Raw genomic sequence first — 21,369 nt, 5'->3', positions numbered from 1 at the left:
CTGCTCATGATAGCTTTTTGCCTGAATAGCAAGTAAGAGTCATTTTCCAATACAGAAGCAAATTCTCTCCATATCACCCCTGCTGTCCCATCTAACTTCAATCCTTGCTTTCAGCAGGTAATACTCTGAAGGCCCTTAGACAGCCACTTGTTTCATAAAGGATGTTTTATGGAAACATTAAAAAATTCACTTATTAACATATTTTCCACGGCTGCTCTTGTGGGTTGACTTTTTCCCCCTTCCTAAATTCCTACATTGAAGCACTCTCCCAGTGTCTTGGATTTTAGAAGTTAATTACATTTACATGACTTCACAAGGGTGGGGCATTCATGATGGGGTTAGTGCCTGATAAGAAGGGGCTTCCAGAGCTTGCTTGCTCCTGCCTCTATCATGCAAAGATACATTGAGAAGATCGTCATGTGGGACCCAGAGAGCTCACACCAGGAAACCAAGTTGTATGGGAACTTGTTCTTGGACTTTTCAGCCTCAAAAACTGGAGAGAAAAACCTCTTGTTATGTAAACTAACCAGATTATGGTATTTTGTCATGGTTAAGGCAGTTGCTTTCACAGTACATTGACAATGTTGAGTAGCTGAGATTGGCCCATGAGGTCCAAAATACTTACCCTCTGGTCCTTGGCAAAAAAACAAAAACAAAAACAAAAAAAACCCTCTTTAAACCCTTGATCTAACTGCTAGGTAATATTGGTAGCAACTGCTCCAGAACTTTTACATAGAAGAGTCTAAATATGTTTCAAAGGATCTATGTTTTCCTATGAGGCATCTGGCTTTTCACTAATGGAGATGGATGCAGGTAGCTAAATAACGGTCCTATTAAATCCTAGCACGGAAAATTCTACACTACACAAACTTCTCTAGTGAACCACTGCGAAAAGTCATGTAACTAGAGTTGGAAACTTGGGATGTGTCTTGGTTACTTTTCATCTTTGCTGGGACAAAATACCCAACACCCAGAATAATGGAAGGAAAAGTTTATTTAGCTCACAGTTTGTGGAGGTTTCAGTCCACACTCAGCTGGCTCCAAGGCAGAGTGGCACATGGCAGAGGGCAGCAGCTCATGGTGGTGGAAAATATCATGACAACAAGAGCAAAAAAGGAGGAGCACCAGCCGCGGCTGAGGCAGAGAACAAGCCTCTCGCCCTTCTTTATACTGAATTCACACTAGCCACCCGAGGACGGGGGTATCACTCATGCCCATAGTGTCAGCACTGGGTCATGAACTAATCACAAACTCCAGAAGCCCACAGCCCTGGCACTGCATGAGGCTTTGGGAGGACATCGAGACACAAACCAAAGCAGGGTCAAAATCAGCTCTCTTTATTTTCAGGAGCATGCTTTTAACCTCTGTGTAGGAGGGTATCGTGATTCCGAGCATACTGAGGATATGACTTTGGTCATACGATTGACAAAAACATTTCAGTGTAATAACATTTACAATATAAGCAACAAGAACACACTATTTCTATTACAAATCAATGTGGAAGAAAGTGAATGCGTAACTGAGAAGCTCTACATATGAGTTTATCAGTGAAATACAGCTGCAGAAAAACCCCAGCTAAGCTACATTAACAAGCTAAAGCAATATGGTAGAGCTTATAAAAGTTCTGGATTTAAAAAACAGCAGAGACAGAATCAAACCCAGGAAGATCCATAACTTACCTGTCAACTCTCAGTATCCATCTGAGAATCTCAAACTCCTTGAGAATGAAATGAAGGCTATTTTGCCTTATTTGTGGATTGTAAATATTTAATAGCATTATTACATATTTACACTGTCATGTAAAATTTTGCTCATATTCCTGGCTATTTAAAATAGGTTCTCAGGGCTGGCCAAATAGCTCAGCAGACTGAAGCACCTGCTTAGGCAGACACAGCAGCCAGGGTTTGATCCCTGGCCTGCCCTGCTGGCCCAGCTCCAGGAACACATTGAGACTGGGCGTGGGGGCACACACCTGTAATCCCAGCTCTTGGGAGGCTGAACACAGGCGGATCATTATGAGTCCAATCTACATAGTGAGTCCTGTAGACCCTGTACTAAAATACAATAAATAAATAAGGGTTTTCAAAAGGGTAGTTTATATTATATGTCACTGGGAGACTTTTAGCACAGTTTCTCTTTTCCTTTTTTTTCTGAGAATAAAGTGACACTGACAATATACCCTCTTCCCACCATTGGCCATGTTACTGAAACAATCCATCAAAAGCAACCAGGCAGAGACTATTAAAAAGTGACACATTCTGTAATAGGGAACAGGTATCAGGGAAAAAGCCATCTAATACAACTTTGCACACCAGTATACATGTACGGATAGGCACATCTTTCACTCATTCCTGGATCCCATTAAAACAAGATCAAACAAAACCAAAACACAAACTGTCTGTCTTGAGCTTGTCTTTCTAGGAGAGGTACCCACACTAGTTTGTGGACTCCATTCTCTCCACTGCTGAGGTTTGAGTTCCTTTGTGTGTGTCACAGGAGAACAAGCAATAGAGCTTCAGGATGAGCCTGGTTTAAAGAATCACAATTTATTTTCTACTCGGAGAAAAATAAATTTATTTTCTATTTGTTTTAATTATGTTTCTTTGACGCACTGCATCACAGAAATGACAGCGGGCTGCTTAATATTAACCTCATTGACCCTGAGAAATAACTGCCTGGTTTATTTCACAGAGCTATTGCGAACATCCAGTGAGATGGGTTTCGAGGGAGATACCAATAGATAAGATCTGTCCCAAAGATTTGGATCAGGGCTTTGATAATCTTGCAGAACGGGAAGAATATTTTAAATCTGACCAATTTTAGTGCCCAACTGGATGCCTGTTGGAACTTGAAACCCTAAAAGCAGAGCAGAGGCCAAGTGGATTCTGAGTTTTCAAATGTCAAATACGAAAGCTGCTATGTGGCAGCTTCGGCCCCACCTATCCCTGTGCTAATGACCTACTACTTGTGTTTCACATAATATTCACATCTAAAGGGATGTGAGCAAGGATGCTGTGTATAATCTAACATTAAGGACTACTTGTTAACAAAAGTATAAGCTGGAAACGTTGCTCAAATATAGATCCAATGCTGTCAAACAGCCAATATGAATACCATTCCTGCTACTCTTGTCTCCCCTTAGAGTCCTGAGTAGGAATCACATTGACTTTTAATTATTTCATTTCTACATTGGTACCGTACAGACATTAATTTGGCTTTGGTTTGATGGCTTTCATTCATGTTAACAGCAACAAATGTTTTATTTAAGGGGTAGTGGAAAGAAAGAACAGTTATTTCAAAATACTTCTCTGTAGACAGGCAATCATTTTAGATTAAATTCCTTAAGTGCTGTTATCCAAACATATACTTCATTTCTGGCAAGAAAGGAACCCTAGCCAATGCCCAGTGACCTATAAATCAGAGCTAGGAGATTTCCTTATGCAAATTAAATTTGTGTCACACTCATCAATAAAAAAAGAAAATGGTAATGAAGATTAAATTTGCAACAACAGTGAAAAGCAAAGTATTCCTATAGCAATTTGTAGGATATGTCATTGTGGCTAATTAATTTTTGAGATAGTGTTCTTTGAAAGAATTAATGGAGAGAAAGCTTTGTGAATTAATTACTAAATGAGAAGAAGGGTTTATAGAGACTTGAGAATGAAAAATATTCAACCAGCTTAACCTTACCAGCTTTCAAGAAATACATACTTAATAAAGTAAAATACATTGACGTTCATTTTATGACAGCATTATAATTATTTATGTCATTGTATGGTTTAAAGTTCATTTGTTTCTTCTTTTAATTTTTTAAAATATATTTAGTACAGGATCTACAGGGTCTCACTGCACAGGTTGGACTCGCAGTGATCTTCCTGTTTTCAGCCTCCCAAGTGCTAGCATTACAGGAGCCAGCTAGGATGTCCAGTCTCCCTCACCGTCTCAGAGTGCCCCGGGGGTGGGGTTGGTTTGGCATGAGGTGCCAAGAATCAAAACCCGGTCCCTGCACTTTGCAAGAGCAAATGCTTTAGTCTGCTGAGCTATCTGGCCGGCCCTATTTGTTTCTTCTTAAGCCTATTTTTCATTTTTGCTTAAATGATAAAGGCTCAAGGATTTACTCATGTAATTAGGGTGTCATTTTCCCTTAAAAATCAAAATATATATAAAGGGAAAGCATATTCCATACATCACTACATACTGAGGGCTACACGGTGCTATTAAATAACTTTTCCATTTCTCAGCTAATGGAGCATACATGACATATTAACCCTCTAGATATGAATAAGGGCAAGTAGCCTTGGAAAGCATACCCGTTTTCTTAGATTGCATGTCAGCGTGAGGTTCCTGGAGAAGGAGTTTGCAAATGCGGTGTAGAAGTCAAGGACTTTGAGCAGGGCTTCTCGCTTGATGATGTGCAGGTCGCAGTACGTCAGAGCCCGCACATTCGCACAGGCATGAGCAAGAGTAGTTTCCTTCCAGAAGATATCTCCAAATACATCGCCTTTTCCTGGAAAAGTTTAAGACCCACCATCAGTACCTACAACACTTCTCATCACTATGTTTGAAAACAAGATCCTGTTTACATATACACAGCATGGCACCTCGCTTTCACATGACAAGTAAATCAGTATCACCCTGAATTCATGACTTGATAGAGATCTGGAGTGGCACAAATAAAGATAAATGGAGAGAGATGCCAAAAATCTCAATTCAACACACGACTTCCTTAGCTTCTACCATTTGAACTTTTCCTATTCTGAGCAAAAGGAGAAGAAATAACTATTCACTTTTATCTTTTGTAGTCCCTCTTCTGTGGTAGAAGAAAATAAACTGCAATATGCAAAGACAGGCTGTGATAGTCTTTACAGATCTAAAACTGATGCAACATATATTCAGCTACATGGGTAACTAAATACTGTGCTCCAAGCAGAGTAAACCTTGCCCGTCTTAGCCCCAAAGGGCGCCCTTCCCTCTACACCTGTCCAACCTTGCATAGGGTGCAGGGCTCAGGCCAAGAGCTTCCCATCTGCGAGTCTTCAGCTTAAGGACTTGATCTATGTAGAACATGGAGGCACAGGTGTGTTATCCCATAGACTGTCCTATTAATAAAACTGTACTACAGTCAAATGTAGATGGTTTTCTGAAAAAACATGCAAGTTACATATTCATTTCACGGTACCATCCACTAATGGCCTAAGCTCAACCATTCGCCATTCCAAATCAGGAATGGTTAGCTCCTCAAATAAAGGCAATGAGGTGGAGTCCAATGTCCGATTCTCTTCTGCTAAGACACTTCCTTAGAGCTGCCTGGCATGTGCGCAATTTCTTTCTTTGCTTGATTTCTATGAGAAAGTCTTAAAATGGAAGAGATAAGAGGGATTGACCCAGGTGAGAAAGAAAAAAAAAAAAAACCTTCCACAAGGCACTGTTAGGATGACTTATTCTTTCTGCGCTCTAAGCAGTGAGACACACAGGTATGTGTGCATGTAACACAGATTAAAATCAGAATAAGGAAAGAAAGAAGAAAGATATAATCCTTTAGGACAATCAAACCATCAGAGAGAAAATATAGTGCAATCAGAAATAAGAGAGAAAAACAAAGACAGAGGTTGCAGAAGAGATGTCGCTGAATCCTTGTCCATGAAAACAGAGAGGAAGACGCTCTTGAGAACCAGGACACTTGGGGTTCAACAAGGAGGAGCACTGGAGCATGGGGGACAGTGTGCACATGCGCCTTATGCAGGAAGTGGTCAGAAGCACCATGCAATCTCCATAGAATAGCCACGGTGTTTAATTAATTTTAAATAATTCATTTGCTTATGGACCCTCAGAACAATTCCTTATAGCTACTGGCATTGGTGAAAGGCTCAAGGAACTGTCTGACAGCTGCGCATTTGTCCAAGGAAGGAGCAGTAGAGATCTAGGTCTCAATTACAGTCTGGAGGGCTGTCCCGCCCACGATAACCTAAGTGAGACCTCAGCTACAGAAACTTAGGACAACCCCAACCTCTTTTTTCACAAGTGAGTTTCATAAATCTGCACATGGCATTTTCATTGAACTAGTAATTCCAACTGTAGATATATTTTAAATTATGAAAGTAACAAATTTACTTACAAAACTCTGTCATGGTTTGCGGGTTTAGTAAGAAGAACAACACAACACAGGACACATGTTATAAGATTATTTTATAATCACCCAAAGAATCTTATATAAATAGTGTAGGACATTTGTCCACACACTGAAGACCAAAGAATCCTGCTGAAGGTTTGGATCCTGATAGCCTATGAGTCCAGCTGAAAACCTAGAGTCCATAGCAATGTCTCCCACAAGCTCAGCTGGAGGCCTAGAGCCCATGACAATGTCTCATGCAGTCCCACTTCCAGGATTTGCACTGGGAAGGGGTAAAGGTCAGTGGTGGAAGCTAGAGACTCCATGCCTGCAAGATAAAGGATCTGTGCCAGCGGGCTGAGGGACCTGCACGGGATCCAGGAAGCAATGCCCGCCTGGCAAGAGTGAGGTCCTGAGTTCAGTTCCCCGTAACTGCCCCCCAAAAAGAATTTTTTTCTTAATAAAAATCAAAGTATACCACATGTTATAATTATAGTCTCATATAAAGTATTTCATATTGCTATTAATTTTCCAATTGATAATAAATGGAGATAAAGGGCAAAGACACAAGACTAGAAAAACTTTCACTTAAATAAAGCAAATATGGCTTCAAGTGGTATGTTAAGTAATTTTCTCTGCGTACTCTTTTCCAAATTTTCCTATAGTAAATTTGCATAAATTTTGCTTAAAGATATTAAACTATTTTAACAGATGTCTCCTAACCTTTTATAACACTGAAATCATAAAACATGTATATAGATATGTAGAATGATATATTAATATTCATTGATTTTTAAATACATAGTTTGGAAGAGTTAATACAAAAATGTAATGTCCTCTTCTCGGTAAAGATCAGTGGTAGTGAGCCTGTAGCATGCGTCCCATGGCAGGCTCTTAGTTTTTATTGAAAGCTTGGAAAGGTTTGCCATGATACACCATTTTTCATTGTGCAGGCATTCAGAGATACATTATACATTGTATTCTAACTGATGAAATGAAAATTCTGATCCTGTTTCTAACCAAAAGATTAAAACATTAAATTATTTATCTACTTTTATTATTATGGGGAAATAAATCTCTGATGAGGGCGAATGATAAACTAGAGTATTAGCTCATAATAAACTTCAACCTCTGCTTCTTCCCCCCAAATTAGCCAAGCAGGGCAAAATCAACATATGTGACTCATTTTACTCCCAATGTTGTAATTCACTTCCCATTAGGCTCTGCAATGCATAAAGTGGATATGAATCTCATCAGTCAGTTCAAAATATGTTTGCTTTGCTTGGCTTCCTATATCAACTCATGGGTGCTCAGTTCACAATAAATTTATGGCACTTCTGGGAAGATGGGCATAAGTCCGTGAATGATTTGACCAAATGTGGCAAAGCTGGCTCATGCCCTCCTTGAGGACATACCAAGGATATTCACACTCATCTGCAAGGACCAGTGGTTGTGGACCCTATTTCTCCAATGCAGTAATCCCCTTTCCTTCACTGCTAAGACCCACACACTTTGAACACTTGGAATTCTATGCATTTTCACGAATACAGACTATCTGATGGTGGTTTTTAGGTCATGTCCTGCCAGTGCAAGTAATCTCAGCTATAAACATTTTAGAGCTTGAGTGAACTAACCTCCCTCAAATCCCTAAAATAGGAGAAAAACTTGCACTGAACATGAAAGTTGTTGTTTGGTCTATTTATATTTTCTCAGTTCTTCGCATCAAATCTTTTGAAGTATTTCACTGCTAAGCCACAGGAAACATGGCTGTAAAACAGAAGTTAATACTAAAGATTCATACAGCAAAACACTGGAAACTTTAAGGATACATAGAGATAGCTACAACATAATTAAAGGAGTCACGGAAACAATGGTGTGTGTGTGGATTAAGGTCCCCCACAGTGCTGATTTCACAGCCCAATATTTTTACTGTGAGATGCATTATTGGGTAAGTTAATGACATGAAGGGGATGAATGCGTAATTATTAACAGTTATTCATCAGTGAATATAGCTAATTATTATATGCAACAGATCCTTCATAAAATATCACTGGAATATTACTGTAGTAGTTTTTTGCACTCTGGGGGATGTAATAATGGCTCCATTTGATGGGTTTTCTTCACAATGTATTTTAATTCGTGCGTAGTTCTCCCTCTTAAAAAATATTTTATTATGCATACCTGAGCTTTACATGTGATGTGGCTAGGTACATCTGAATGGTAAAATGGTTTCCATATGGAAGGAAAGCAAAGCATCAATCACCTCATCTTATTGTGTGCTACATGTATCAAGAGCAACTAATACCTACTTAATAAAAATCCCTAATATAATTTAATTTTATTAATTAGTTTCCTTGTGTTATGTATCAGATATCTGCTACTTTCTATCCAATCTCATATACCTCCCTATGTCTATCTACCCGACCCTGACTGTGGTAACTACCAGTTTCTTTTCTTTTTTTTTTTTTTTTTTGCGGAACCGGGGATTGAACTCAGATCCTTGCGTTTGCCAGTCAAGCGCTTATCCTACTGAGCCATCTCCCCGGCCCCTACCAGTTTATTTTCTACATCTATTCAATTGACCTTTTTTCCTTAGATTCCACCTAGAATGAGATCGTACAATATTTTTATTTATGAGTCTGGCTTACTTCAATTAGAATAGCATCTTCCAGGATGATCCATGTTGTGAATCTTCTTGTACAAGGATTAATAACACACACACCCCTCAAACCCACATTTCTTATTCTTTCATTCATTACAGGATTTCTTCCATAACAGCTGTACTAATCTACATGCCCATCAGTATTCCTTGTATTCACATACTTGCTAATGCTTGTCATGCTTTGAACTGCATATACTAGCTATCTAGACAGGTCTGAAGTGACACTTGTGTTGTTTTTGTTGCCTCTTTCCCTGACGATGCAGGAAGGGCCTGCAGTGAATACAGTGAGTACACTGGCCACGTGGTACTTTTTGTTCTGCTGGTTTGCTTATGTCTCACAGGTTATCTGGGCATTTGTTTTTATGTTGGGTTGAATCAGTTCTTATTTTAGCTATGTGCTTCTTACCAGATATATGGTTTATAAATACATTTTTTACCGAGTTCATAGGCTGCCTTTTCATTTCTTGGACTGTCTTCTTTGACATACAGACAGGCTTCACAGTGATGTAGTCCCATTTTTTTCTTTTCTTTCTTTATTTATTGTTCTTGCAGCTTGCACTTTCAGTGTGATAAACATAAACTTCTGCCAAGACAAATGTTAAGCTTTTCCTTTGTTCTTTTCTAGGAGTTTAATAGTTTCATGTCTTACATTTATGTATGTCTTCGATGCATTTTTCAGCTGGCTTTTGGGTACAGTGTAGACAAAGGTCCAATTCTATTCTTCTTTCCACCACTATTTTTGAAAGAGCTATTCTTTTCCCCATTGTGTTCTCCAGACGCCCATGTCAAAACTAAGTTGGGTATATGTATGTATCTATTTCTAGACACTTAATCTGTTCCATTATTTTGTTTTGGTACTGTACTGTTCTGATTTCCATAATTTTAGAGTGAATTTTAAATCATTTAATTGTGTCTTCTTGAGTCTTTTTCATCAATGTTTTCAGAGTACAAATCTGTTTCCATTTTGATTAAAATTATTCTTTTTTTGATTAAAATTATTCTTAAGAATTTTATTTTTTGATGATAGTTTACGTGATTGTGTTTATTTCTCTTCCAAGTAAATCATTTTTTATGTGTAGAAAGGCTACTGATGTTTGCATGCTAATTTTTGTTATAATTCATTTATTATTATAAGACTTTGCTAGGAATTATTTGAGGTTTTCCACATACAGGATCGCATCATCTACAAAGAATGATACATTCACTTCTTCCTTTCTGACTTAGATGCTTGCTTTTTTTCTGGGGGATCTAATTGATTCTGCTCCAACTTCCTTCCAGTACTGTGCTGAAGGGACAACAGTGTGTATTCTGCATTGTATCAGTTCTTAGTGGGAAGACAGTCAGTTGTGTCACACTAGACCTGCCTTATAGGGAATATGTCAAATAGTTCTTCAATCAGGAAGAAAAAGATGATAACTGGTATCATGGACACATAAAAAGTATAAACTCCAGTAAAGGTAAATACACAGCCCAATTAGAATATCCCATTACAATAATGGTGTGTAATCTTTCAACTCTCTAGTATAAATGTTAAAATGGTCTGAAAATAAGTACAGCTACAACAGCAAAGGTATACTCCATATAAAAAGAAGTGAATTTTGTCAAAAATATAAATTATAGGTTTGATAAAATTCTAAAGCATTTTTATGCAACTGAAATTGTTTATCAACTTCAGATAAACTATTATAATTATAAAATGTTTTATATGAGCCCCACAATAACCACAAAGCAACAAAAATCTATTAAAAGGGTAGATGTCATGTTAGGTATCCTGACCACAAACCACGAAATGACACAAGGAAACTTTGGGTGGTTTTGGATATGACTGGTCTATTACCATCTTGGCATTGCTGGTATCATGCATATTTGCTATGTCAAAACAAGAAAACAAGTTCCACCCTTTTTGGAGAATGTCAACAGTTAAGGGAAAGACAGAGAAACTGGCAAAAGACTTGACACTAGTCCCAAGGCAGCACAGGTAGGAGAACTAGAGTTAAACACTCCACCTTCCCCTGGAAAAACTGCAAAGATTTTGGCCATTCCTGCAATCCTGAAGCACCCTGGGAAAATTCATTTCCACTGTAGTACCCAGCAGCTCTGTCACCTGATCAGTGAGCCCAGCAAGGCCCAGTGGGCTTCACTCCTAAACACCTCTAGTGGAGGTTTTAGGTGTACAGAAGCCTTGAATTAGCTATACTGGCTCATGTTTCTTCATCTGGAAGACAAAGACAATACTTCCTTCACAAGGTTAATTAAAATTTGACCTAAAAATGAATATAAGATAGAAAGTACTCAAAAAATAACTAACAACATTTTAGATCAGACTTTCTTTTTTATGTATTTAGCACACAGTCTACAGGGTCTCACTAAACAGATTGGACTGGTAGCTATCCTCCTGTTTTCAGCCTCTCAAGCAGTGGGATTATAGGAGTGCATGACCACACCCAGTCTCAATCACCATCTCATTGCGCCCCGTGACAGGGACGGCACTGTACGCCGGGGATTGAACCCTGGTCCCTGTGTCTGCCTAAGCAGGTGCTTTAATCTTCTGAGCTATCTGGAAGCCCAAATTAGACTTTCAAAAGAGCCTGAATATATTCTTCAAAAATATACTTTTAAAATATTGATAAATATTAAGATCAAATTGTACAAATAGACTCTATATTTTATTGAAATTGGGGACTCCCTTATTGACCATAAATATAATTTTTCTTTGATACTCCTTTAATTCTTATATGTATATATTCTAATAAGATTAATTCTGATGTGTTGAACCCTTTATTCTAATTGTTGGCATGGTAAATGCCATTTTTTGGTATTAAAGCTAAGTCCTATTCAGTGCACTTAATTTAGTTTTTCTATCATAATCAGTGACAAGAGTATAAATTAGATTCCTGTTCAATAGTAGGGGTCACTAATAGAGAAGAAAAAAGGAGTGACTTATTACAGTTGGTATGAGTAGCCTAAGATAATTCACCCTTCTTTTGCTTTCAAATTGCCAATTAACTGTAGTAAAATGTCTTCAGTCCATAATAGATATAAATTAAAGCTAGATCTAATATTTTAATAAATACATTTACAATAGGCATCTAGTCAATGAGAAAGAGATAGGAGCCCATGTCTCAAGTAGAAAGTGGCAACATAGTACACTTTATAAGTTATCACAATTGAAACAGCTATGAAGGAATTTCTATCACAAAGTACTAGCTAATTTGATTCACTGAGAAAACCTTTACTGAGAACCGATCTAAGGGCGCTACAGATATGAGAGATATGAAAATGAGTAAAAGCTCTTAAGTGTTCACAGGAGGACAAAAGATGAAAAATGAGAAGTGTTTCTGGTGTTTGGTACAGTGCTAAACTGAATGGCTTTGGGATCTACCTGGTGGACTGGCAGAGCACTCTTCTGAGTGCGCCGGAGTGAGTCGTGGAAGAGTGGTGGATCTGTACTTGGTCCTTTCACCTTCCTCTCTAGTACTTTTCCCTGCTCAGCTTCCTAGCTGCCATGAACTGAGTAGCACTGGTCCATCTTCCACCATATTTCAGCCTTGGAGCCAGTCAACCATGGATTGAATCCCTTAAAATGTGAGTCAATGAAACCTGTCCTTTTCCAGGCATTTATGTCAGGTACTGTGTCCAGCAACAGGAAACCTGAATAATACAGAAAATTGGTACCAGGGAAAGGGGGTCACTGCCTGACCATGTGGTTCTGAAACCTTTGGAACTGGCATGTGGAAGGAAAAATTTTCAGATACGGGCTACAGAAGCCTTGGAATGAAGTAATCAGTGTCTGATGAATAATTCTGGTCAGACCTCAGAAGACCAGAAAGTTGATATGAATGTGGACGATGAAGGCCAGGCTCAGGAGTTTTCATTTTCAAGCAAGGGTTTCACTGGTAGTTGGAAGAGAAGCTGACCACTTGTGTTACACTGTGGCAGAAAATCTGTATCCATTTATTCCATGCTCTAAGAATTTTCAGAAAACTGATACTAAGGGCAGTGCACTAATTAATTTGACATTTCCAGTTGTATGCAGTGTAATTGTTAGGCAGAATTAAAAGCTTACTACTGAATTCATTAAGTATGACTTAAGTAAATGTGTTTCAGTGTGAAGTTGATAAGGATTTAGATATGGGCTGTGTAGAATATCAACTTGATCATTTGAGATCTTCTACAAAGGTAGAGTATACTGCTAGGTGTATTTGGGTGGTTTGTGTAGGTATGGCCTCAGGATCTATGTCTGATCTCTTATCTTTTCTTCTCTAGCTCTATTCCTCTGCTCTCTTTCCTGGCCACAGTGAACAACAGCTTTGCCTCAACTTCCACCACGATTTTTCTGCCTTGATGACCATGAACTGAATCCTCTGAAATGCTGAGCCAAGTTAAACTTCTCCTAACTTACATTACAAGTATTGGTGTTTTGTCCAACAAGGATAAAGCTGACTAGTCCAGTGTGAAGAATCCTGTATAATCATGTACACTGGAAGCACAGCATGAAGGAAGTTAACCTGATGAGGACAACAAAGGAACAACTTAAATAATAAAGTGAATCAAGAGAAATACAACTAAAATGAAGATAAAGCTAAACTGAGAAAAGAACAAGTATATTCAAAAGCAGTAAAAGAGTTTCATAGAACTCAGAGAGTTTCTTGAAGTTCAGCATAGCTGGTACAAGGTAGGGGAGGGAATGGCACAAGAAAAGGGGGCACAGAAGATGAAGACCAGGACCTAAGTAGCCTCATACGCTGTGGTAGAAGCTACACTTCATCCTCAAGATGCTAGGAATGGTAGGAAATCCAAAGAGGAAACTGATGTATTCTAAGGTAAGTACTTTGGTGGTAGTATTATCTAGAATTGGAAGTTGAAGCCAAGGACATATTTTGGGCAGGTAGGTCTTTCAGAGTAGAGAAATGACTTAGGACCAAACTTATAATGACTTATGACCTGTTGTGGTAACGCTAAAGATAGGAGTAAGAGATACCAAGGAAATACAATAAGTAAGACTTAATTTCAAAGCTTGCTGGGGAGATAGTTTGAAGTTAAGCTTAAAGTACTAGGACTGCAAATGGTTAAAAGAACATTTAAAGTGAGACAAGTATGTATTCATGAAAAAAGAAAACTGATTTTCCCTTTACTTAAAAAAAAATCACAATTAATGAACCTTATCTCCATAATATATGGGGCAGATCTACAATTTTCACAGTTTAGCATCCAAAACACAGAAATGTCACAAAGAAGAAAACAATTTTCTGGAACTTTGGAAAAGCCCTTTAAAACCTTTGAGGTGTGAAGCACTTGACTCCTCATCACAAATTCATGCAAGAAAAAATCTTAGCCACTGCTTAGAAGTCACATTGTCATAGTTTCTTCAAATAGAAAAATAGGATGCATTCACATCTCAGGGTTTTTTTTCTTTTTGGAATAAATATAAATTTTAGGAACAAATTTTTAATTTTGAGAGCATCAATTTTAAGTTTCCTCTGACAATATACAAATGTTACAGAGATGGAATTTAAATAACGAGGTCTAATTAAAATAAGATGTTAGTGTAAGTGCTGAAAACTTTCTTACGCTATTCAGTCCATTTAGTTTCTGTCATTTCTTTCCTCTGTTCCACCTCCTTCTACCAAGCCTAGAACAATATTTAACATTTCTATTCAGATACTATATAAACAAGTGCAGCTCTTAGGAATTCAAAGTTATAATTAAAAGGATTAAAATAGAGACTGTCTTAGTGTAAGAACTCTAACCCTATGCTTCTAATAATCAATAAAGACGGAAAAGACAAAAATGTGAATATGTACAAAATGTGTTAGGAGTAGGGTCTATTGTTAGTGGGAAAATGCAATTTTAAACCTCTGAAAGGTACAATATACTTGTCAAGATATTTAGTAGTAACCTGGCTATTACAACCATACTAATAAATCTGTTCACATGAAGTAATTATACAGTAGAAACTAAAAAGAAGACATTAAAGAATATAAAATGTTACGTATGCATCATGAACTTAATTTGGAATTCTTTGTGCTTCATAAAAAAGTATGAAGGTCAAAAGAAGGTGGGAGTGTAAGAGGCTGAAAGAACTTCAATCGATAAAAGACACGAACCGCAATTATATTCATATATCCTATTTAGCAAAACATCTCAAAGTCATCCTCCTGTGTTAAAAAAGAAGTATTTGTTGACTACATCTTTTATCTTTCCATTAATTAGTTATGCTTCAGAATGTATTCATTAAACCCTGAGCACTTTTGACACACCAAAGAATTATGTATCTTCCAAGAGCCTGTATGGAGGCAAGGATCCAAAAGAAGAAAACAGCACCTGCTTTTGGATTCAGAAATTCCAATTAAATTTATAATGCCCTCCTTTCTAAATGAATACATGTGAGAGAGCAAGACCCGTTAAATAAAAGTAAGAAAACCTCATCAAGATAGAACTTTACTCATTAAGGCAGAACCTAAAGATAGACAGATCGTAGGGTATATCCTGATATTTTTGCAAAGTTTAAGTTTGCAGTTGTTCCAAATTAAGCTACCCAAAATAAGAAGCTGAATTATAAAAGGGATCAAAAAATGACCAAGAATCACAAGGACAGTCATTAAAATGTCAAATGCAAAACTGTGAATTAGTATTTTCTCTATTTTCATAAACCATTGTTAATCAATCAGAATGTTTAAAAAAAAATCCTAGCTTAACTGCTTCTTGGGTAAACCAGGTTTTCTTAGAGTCCAATAGAAGGAAAAAAAAGAGAGAAGAAGGTTATCAGAGAGGTGCACATATAATTTAACTCGTTAAGTCAAGATATGAAAAGTCTTGGCATCTTGAAATTTTTTTCGAGGAAGAAAAACAAAAACCACACACTCAAATAAATAAAATGTGACAGATATCTGATGAGCCTGATCTAATACCCAGGGCCTCTAGTTATTTTTACTGTATCGCTGGGGAAAACCAGGTTCCATTTTATTTTAAAATGAAAAGAAAATGCATTTTTGTCTGTCTCAATGAACAAATGATCCCATGGTAGCAGACCCAGCCCAGAAGCCCTGTACTCAGGATTTGCCCCAACCCTCTTTGAGAAAAGGAGTCACCAAGGCACAGCTAGAATGAAGAAAATAGGGCCAAACAAATGCAGTGAGTCCGTGGTGATGCACACAGACAGCACGGACTTCCATGTGGTACAGCGATGTCAGCTCCCACCACTCCTCAATGACAGGGACATTCAGGAAAACAAAATAATATTTTTGAGGCTGAGTCGTCTCTCCCTCCCTAAGTAAGCAAGAATAGTTGTAGCGCAAATCATGCTTTATTATACCCTGTAGGATCATTCTGGTGGTACACATACTTAGGAAGGATTGTATATACTTTTTATACTCCAGCAAACACAGCGTAACAAGTTTTAACTAGAAAGCATTATTTTCTTTTTCCTTTGTTTTTATTTTTCAGTGGTGAATATCGAACCCAAGGCTTCCTGCATGCTAGGCATGTACTCTATGACAGAGCTATGCGACAGCCAACATATTTACTAAAAAAAAAAAATAGTTTCTACAATAAGTTAACAGTAATTGTAATATTATCTATAAGCAGTTAAGGAAAGGTTTATAAACAATGGCGATCATTCATCTGTCACTATTTTCTATCATTCACTATCTTTACAGAAAGCTTTTCTATGAAAGGCCATTTCTTCTCAATTCTGAGCTCTATCTTCTTTCATGTAATTGTACCTTTTGAAATCAGTTTTTCATTTTTATGTTGGCTTAGACACGTCTTGCTTTGCAGTGTGCTAAAACCCATCTGTCAATCTTTTCCTTATCAAAATAAGTGGCATTCAAGCTATGGGGATGCTGACCTTAGTAGTTAAAAATCTAATACTTTAAAAATGGAGCTCATTTTTTGTGACACACCGCCAGGATAAATGTGATCAAAATTGAGTTGACATCTTGCAAATCTAACTTATTTTATCTGAGAGGAAATCAGGAATGAGCCTCCTCTGACCCTATTATTGCTTCTTTTTACATTTATGCAGATTTCTTGAACCTGTTGCAGATATTTCAGCAGAAAGTGGTCTAGAAGTTCATTTAGCAACATTTTTAACCAAGACATATATCTTACAGTATTCTTAAATATGTAAAATTTAAAATTTTTGTCACCCATATGTATGGTCACTATCTTTGTATAATTTTTTTTTTTTTTTTGGTGGTACCAGGGATTGAACTCAGGACCTTACGATTGTCAGGCAAGTCCTTATTCTACTGAGCTATCCCCCGGTCCTCTGTAGTTGTTCTTAATACAAATGTCAACTGGGTCTCTGAGTTTTAGCGTGAATTCATTATTAGTCAAATCATTTTCCTCATTTAAGGAGATGATGGAAAACCAGTTGTATAAAACTAAACCTAATTTATTTGCATTGTGCTCACTCCAATATAATGGGTCAGACCCATGAACCTCTTTAGCACTGTTCTCTCATTATTTAGGTCTAATGTAATAAGGCAGAATAATAATAAGATAATCTGTGCTCACCCTAAGCCACTCACTAGTTGCGCACATGACACAGCTTTTCTGGGTTGTTCTCTAAAGGAAAGGCTGGAGCTAGATGTTGTGTGCATCCTCCAAGATTAACCACCGGCTTTTGTAGCCCAAAGACCACTCCAAAGCCAACTTACATCCACCAATGAGGGAAGGTAAAGCAGTTTAGGGAGTGAGCCTCTTTAGTCTCCAGGTGCGGTCCTGCTATCGCCCAAGTTTAATCAAACTTTCACACAGCCCATTAGGCTGTGAACCAACACTAATGTCCCTTGCTGAGACAGCATTACTACTATTCATTAAGATTCATCATCTCATTAGTGGCCTGATTTCCAAAGTCACGAAACAAAGGAAATTTATGTTGAGAAGCCCAGAAAGCAGAACCTCTAAAATTATTATGTATTTGCTACTACATTAGAAAAGTTCACAGTACCTAAAATAGCCACCACCTCATCATCCTGGATGACTTCCAAGGACCCCGACACCACAAAGCAGAGAGCATCCACACTTTCTCCAGCATGGTAAATGAGGTCGCCAGGAGCACAGTGAATGGTTTGGAACTCTACCGCCAAGGCTCGCAGACACCCGTCGCTGGCCAGTCGGAAAGCAGGATGTTCATTAAAAACCTTCCGGTTTAGATGAACACAGATGTCCGCTCTCATGTCCTTGGGACAGATGGAGAGGACCTAAAGAAAGCGAGAGATGGATATATGAGAGGGGAAATGAATGGGGCCATTTCAGAAAGAAAGTAATCCAACAAACATTTATTGGCTAGGACTATGCTTGCTTTTCACAGTGTGCTCGTACCAGGAAGCAATGTTGACAAGACACAGTTCTGCTCTCAAGCAGCTGATAATCTAGTGAGATAGGATGATGGCCAGGGGAGCCATTTGATACAACATCACGTAGTAAGTGCTCTGTGAGGAAAATAAATTTGTCATGGCAAACACAGTCCTCAAGGGGTCAAGAGGAATCTCCGAAAGAGAGTTAATATCATTTCCGGGATCATCTAAGATAGAGTATTCATGTTTTCTTGTTGTTGTTTAACTGATATTTCAGCATTGTTTCATAACAAAATCAAAATTTAGGGTTACAGGCTTCTGTCCACATTGGCGGTGCAGCACCATTAACCAACTGCAGGAAAACAAAGTCAACAGAAGCACCACAGCAACTCTATATCGGGAATGAAAACTACACTCTTGGTGCATTTTCTTTTCTTTGAAATATTTTCCTGTTTCAAACCAATTTATGTTTGGAAAAGGAAAAAAGTTTTCATCTGCCATCTGAAAGGCTTAGGTAACTGGAAATGTCAGGCCACAAGGTGGACACATCACTTTGTACCAAAGTTCTTGCTGCTTTTAGTATTTGGCTGAAAGGTAACAGCAGAATGTGAAGTCAAAGAACTCATGAGGAGAGGATCGATGGTAGATCTAAGGCAGACAGCAAGGTGTAGAGTGCTTTCCTTGGCTGTAGGTTTCTGACTGGGCATTTAAATACCTATACTAACATGGACATCATCATTACTGAACCGGCACATCTTTGAAATAATAGGAATACAGAATTCGGTACTGCCCACTTCAGAGATAGACTTGAAAACTCATTTAGAATATTCCCATGATCCTCTTGGTAAGCTGTTCTTTATGTTTTGCTTTGATATGATTTCAATCTTTCAAACTTGAAGGTAAGTTGATTTTCTCCATGCACTGTATCATGCTGTAAAATACTTTAATATAAGGGAGTTCTTGGACCAGGGATATAGCTCAATGGCACAAGCTCCTGTCTGGCAATGCAAGGTCCTTAGTTCAATTCCTGACACCAAAAGAAAAAAAATTACCCATATAAGGGAGATTTTTTTTCCTATCCTAACTTCATTTAATTTTTCAAAAAATGTATTTGGTATAGGATCTGAGGGTCTCACTACACAGTTCAGACTCATAGTGCTCCTACTGTTTTCAGCCTCCACAGTGCTGGAATTACAGGTGTGTGCCATCACACCCCATCTCGGTAGCAGGCTTGGCCTGCCCTGGGACAGGGTCAGCATGGCCTGTGGTACTGGAGATCAAAGCCTGTTCCCTGCACTTGCCTAAGTAGGTGCTTAGTCTGCTGAGCTATCTTGCTGGCCACCCCCCCCCCTTTTTAGTGCAGGTTCTATAGGGTCTCACTACACAGGTCCAACTTGTAGTGATCCTCCTATTTTCAGCCTCCCAAGCATTGAGATTACAGGCACGTGCCACCACACCCAGTTTCATTCGCTGTCTCAGTGCGCCCTGGGGGTGGGGACAGCATGGCAGGCCAGGGATAGAACCTCTGACCCCTGTGTCTTGTGTCTGCCTAAGCAGGTGCTTTAATTCATTGAGCTATCTGGCCAGCCCTTTGGTCCTTGTATTAATTTCATTTAATCGAAAGAAAGAAAGAAAGAAAGAAAGAAAGAAAGAAAGAAAGAAAGAGAGAGAGAGAGAGAGAGAGAGAGAGAGAGAGAGAGAGAGAGAGAGAAAACCACCTACAGCTTAAACTATCACCTGAGCCTTTTTTTTTTTTTTTGGTGGCTATCAATGAAACACTTTTTGCAATAGAAAAGATGATCCCATCATAAAGCATAAATGAATTATGCTTTCAGAATCACTTATCTTAGCTTTTCCTAATATTGTACATATTACTTTATATTACAATAACCCCTTGGTTGGTTGGTTGGTTTTTCATAACTTCTCAAAATTCCTACAGGGATCAGTAATCAGCTCACCCAACTTTACGAAGATTCTCATCTACTAGGAAAGGAATATTTTACCAGAACTTCAAAAGCCATTGGAACTTTCCCCTATGCCATTTATTTTTTCATGATAATGTAATATTTCCTTTAATATATTAACCTTGAGTCAATTTAAACAACGTTATCCATTCAATAGGTGCTTGCAGAACTTCTACCATGGATTTTCCTGTTGTATCAAATCCCTGAAAGTAGAAGGACAAAAAAGACATCATCTCGGCCTACAGGAGCCAACTTTGAGCACAGGAACTAGACAAACACAGGGACGTTTGTGATGCAGTGGGGAAAGTTGTGTCAGAGAAGCGATCGGGCAACACACGCTACCTGCGGCTCTCACCGATGGCAAGAGAGCAAGATCACAAGATCAGTCTCAAAGGAGTGAGTCTGCGTTCACATCTGCCACTTCCTACTCTACAGGCTAAGGCACGCCATGTAATCCCTCATCTGAGAAAGGGGATAACGACCATCCCTCTCTTAGAAGGTCACTAACAAAATTAAGTGAAAGAATATGAGTTTAGTCAGTTTGGCCGCACATACCATGGGACGAAGAAATGCTATTTTCTAAATGTGTACATTCCTACACTTTCTTCTTGCTTTAGTTCACTACCAAAAGCATTTTCCTTCACTTTCCATTCCTGCCTAAAGTCTGGATTTGAGCTGTGAGGTAAGTTTCTAGATAGAATTTTTAAAATGTGTTGGCATGAAACGGAAGACGGTCTAATCACTACTCAATATTTTTTCACAAATTTAAAATGAAATTAGAGCTAGGGAGGAAAAATTTGGAAATACATACATATACAAACATGACATTAAATGGTTTAATGGGAAAATAAATTGCTCTGATTCTCTTTACCATAAAGGACTACGTTGTTGTAGATTCGTTTCAGCAATAGTCATTCTCCGTCTTTGTATTCTTTCACGACTCAGATTGCACATGAATGGCTCCAACATTTATAATACTGTTTAGTGGCTCATCATAAGATTTTTATTATATTTCCCCACATCTTGTCTTTTTGTTTCACTCCATGTATAACACTGGCTGATTTTTTATTTTGACTGTAAGTACAGATGTATGTCCAGCTGCCACAGAGTGACAAGTTAAAAGTAAGTTGCAACAGACTCACGAGAATTACACACCCTGGCAAGCTCCATCTGTAGATACAATATAGGCAAGACAAAGTTTAGATTTTAGTGATGGCCTACCACTATCAAGAAAGATACATCTCGAGCGCAGGCCCGGCGGGTGAGTGAGTCGACCCAGGCCGCTGGATCCTGAAAAGACCCAGAGTGCAGGCCAGGGAGTGAGTGAGA

General features: G+C 38.3%; 1 protein-coding gene across 1 annotated transcript in view; it reads right to left on the bottom strand.

The window, feature by feature from the left end:
* Kcnh5 (potassium voltage-gated channel subfamily H member 5) overlaps positions 1–21,369 on the bottom strand; it is a 420,336-nt gene that overhangs the window by 66,375 nt on the left and 332,592 nt on the right. The window contains exons 9-10 of the mRNA XM_004624802.1: positions 17,728–17,980; positions 4,311–4,507 (exon numbers count right to left, since the gene is read on the bottom strand). Of these exons, the coding sequence (XP_004624859.1) occupies positions 4,311–4,507; positions 17,728–17,980 (450 nt within the window). The remainder of the gene's footprint in view (positions 1–4,310; positions 4,508–17,727; positions 17,981–21,369) is intronic.

This window comes from Octodon degus, unplaced genomic scaffold (assembly GCF_000260255.1).
Source record: "Octodon degus isolate 3935 unplaced genomic scaffold, OctDeg1.0 scaffold00007, whole genome shotgun sequence".
In the NCBI taxonomy this organism is placed as follows: Eukaryota; Metazoa; Chordata; class Mammalia; order Rodentia; family Octodontidae; genus Octodon; species Octodon degus.
Note: the sequence above shows the minus strand (reverse complement) of the source record. Positions and strands in the feature narration are given on the sequence as shown.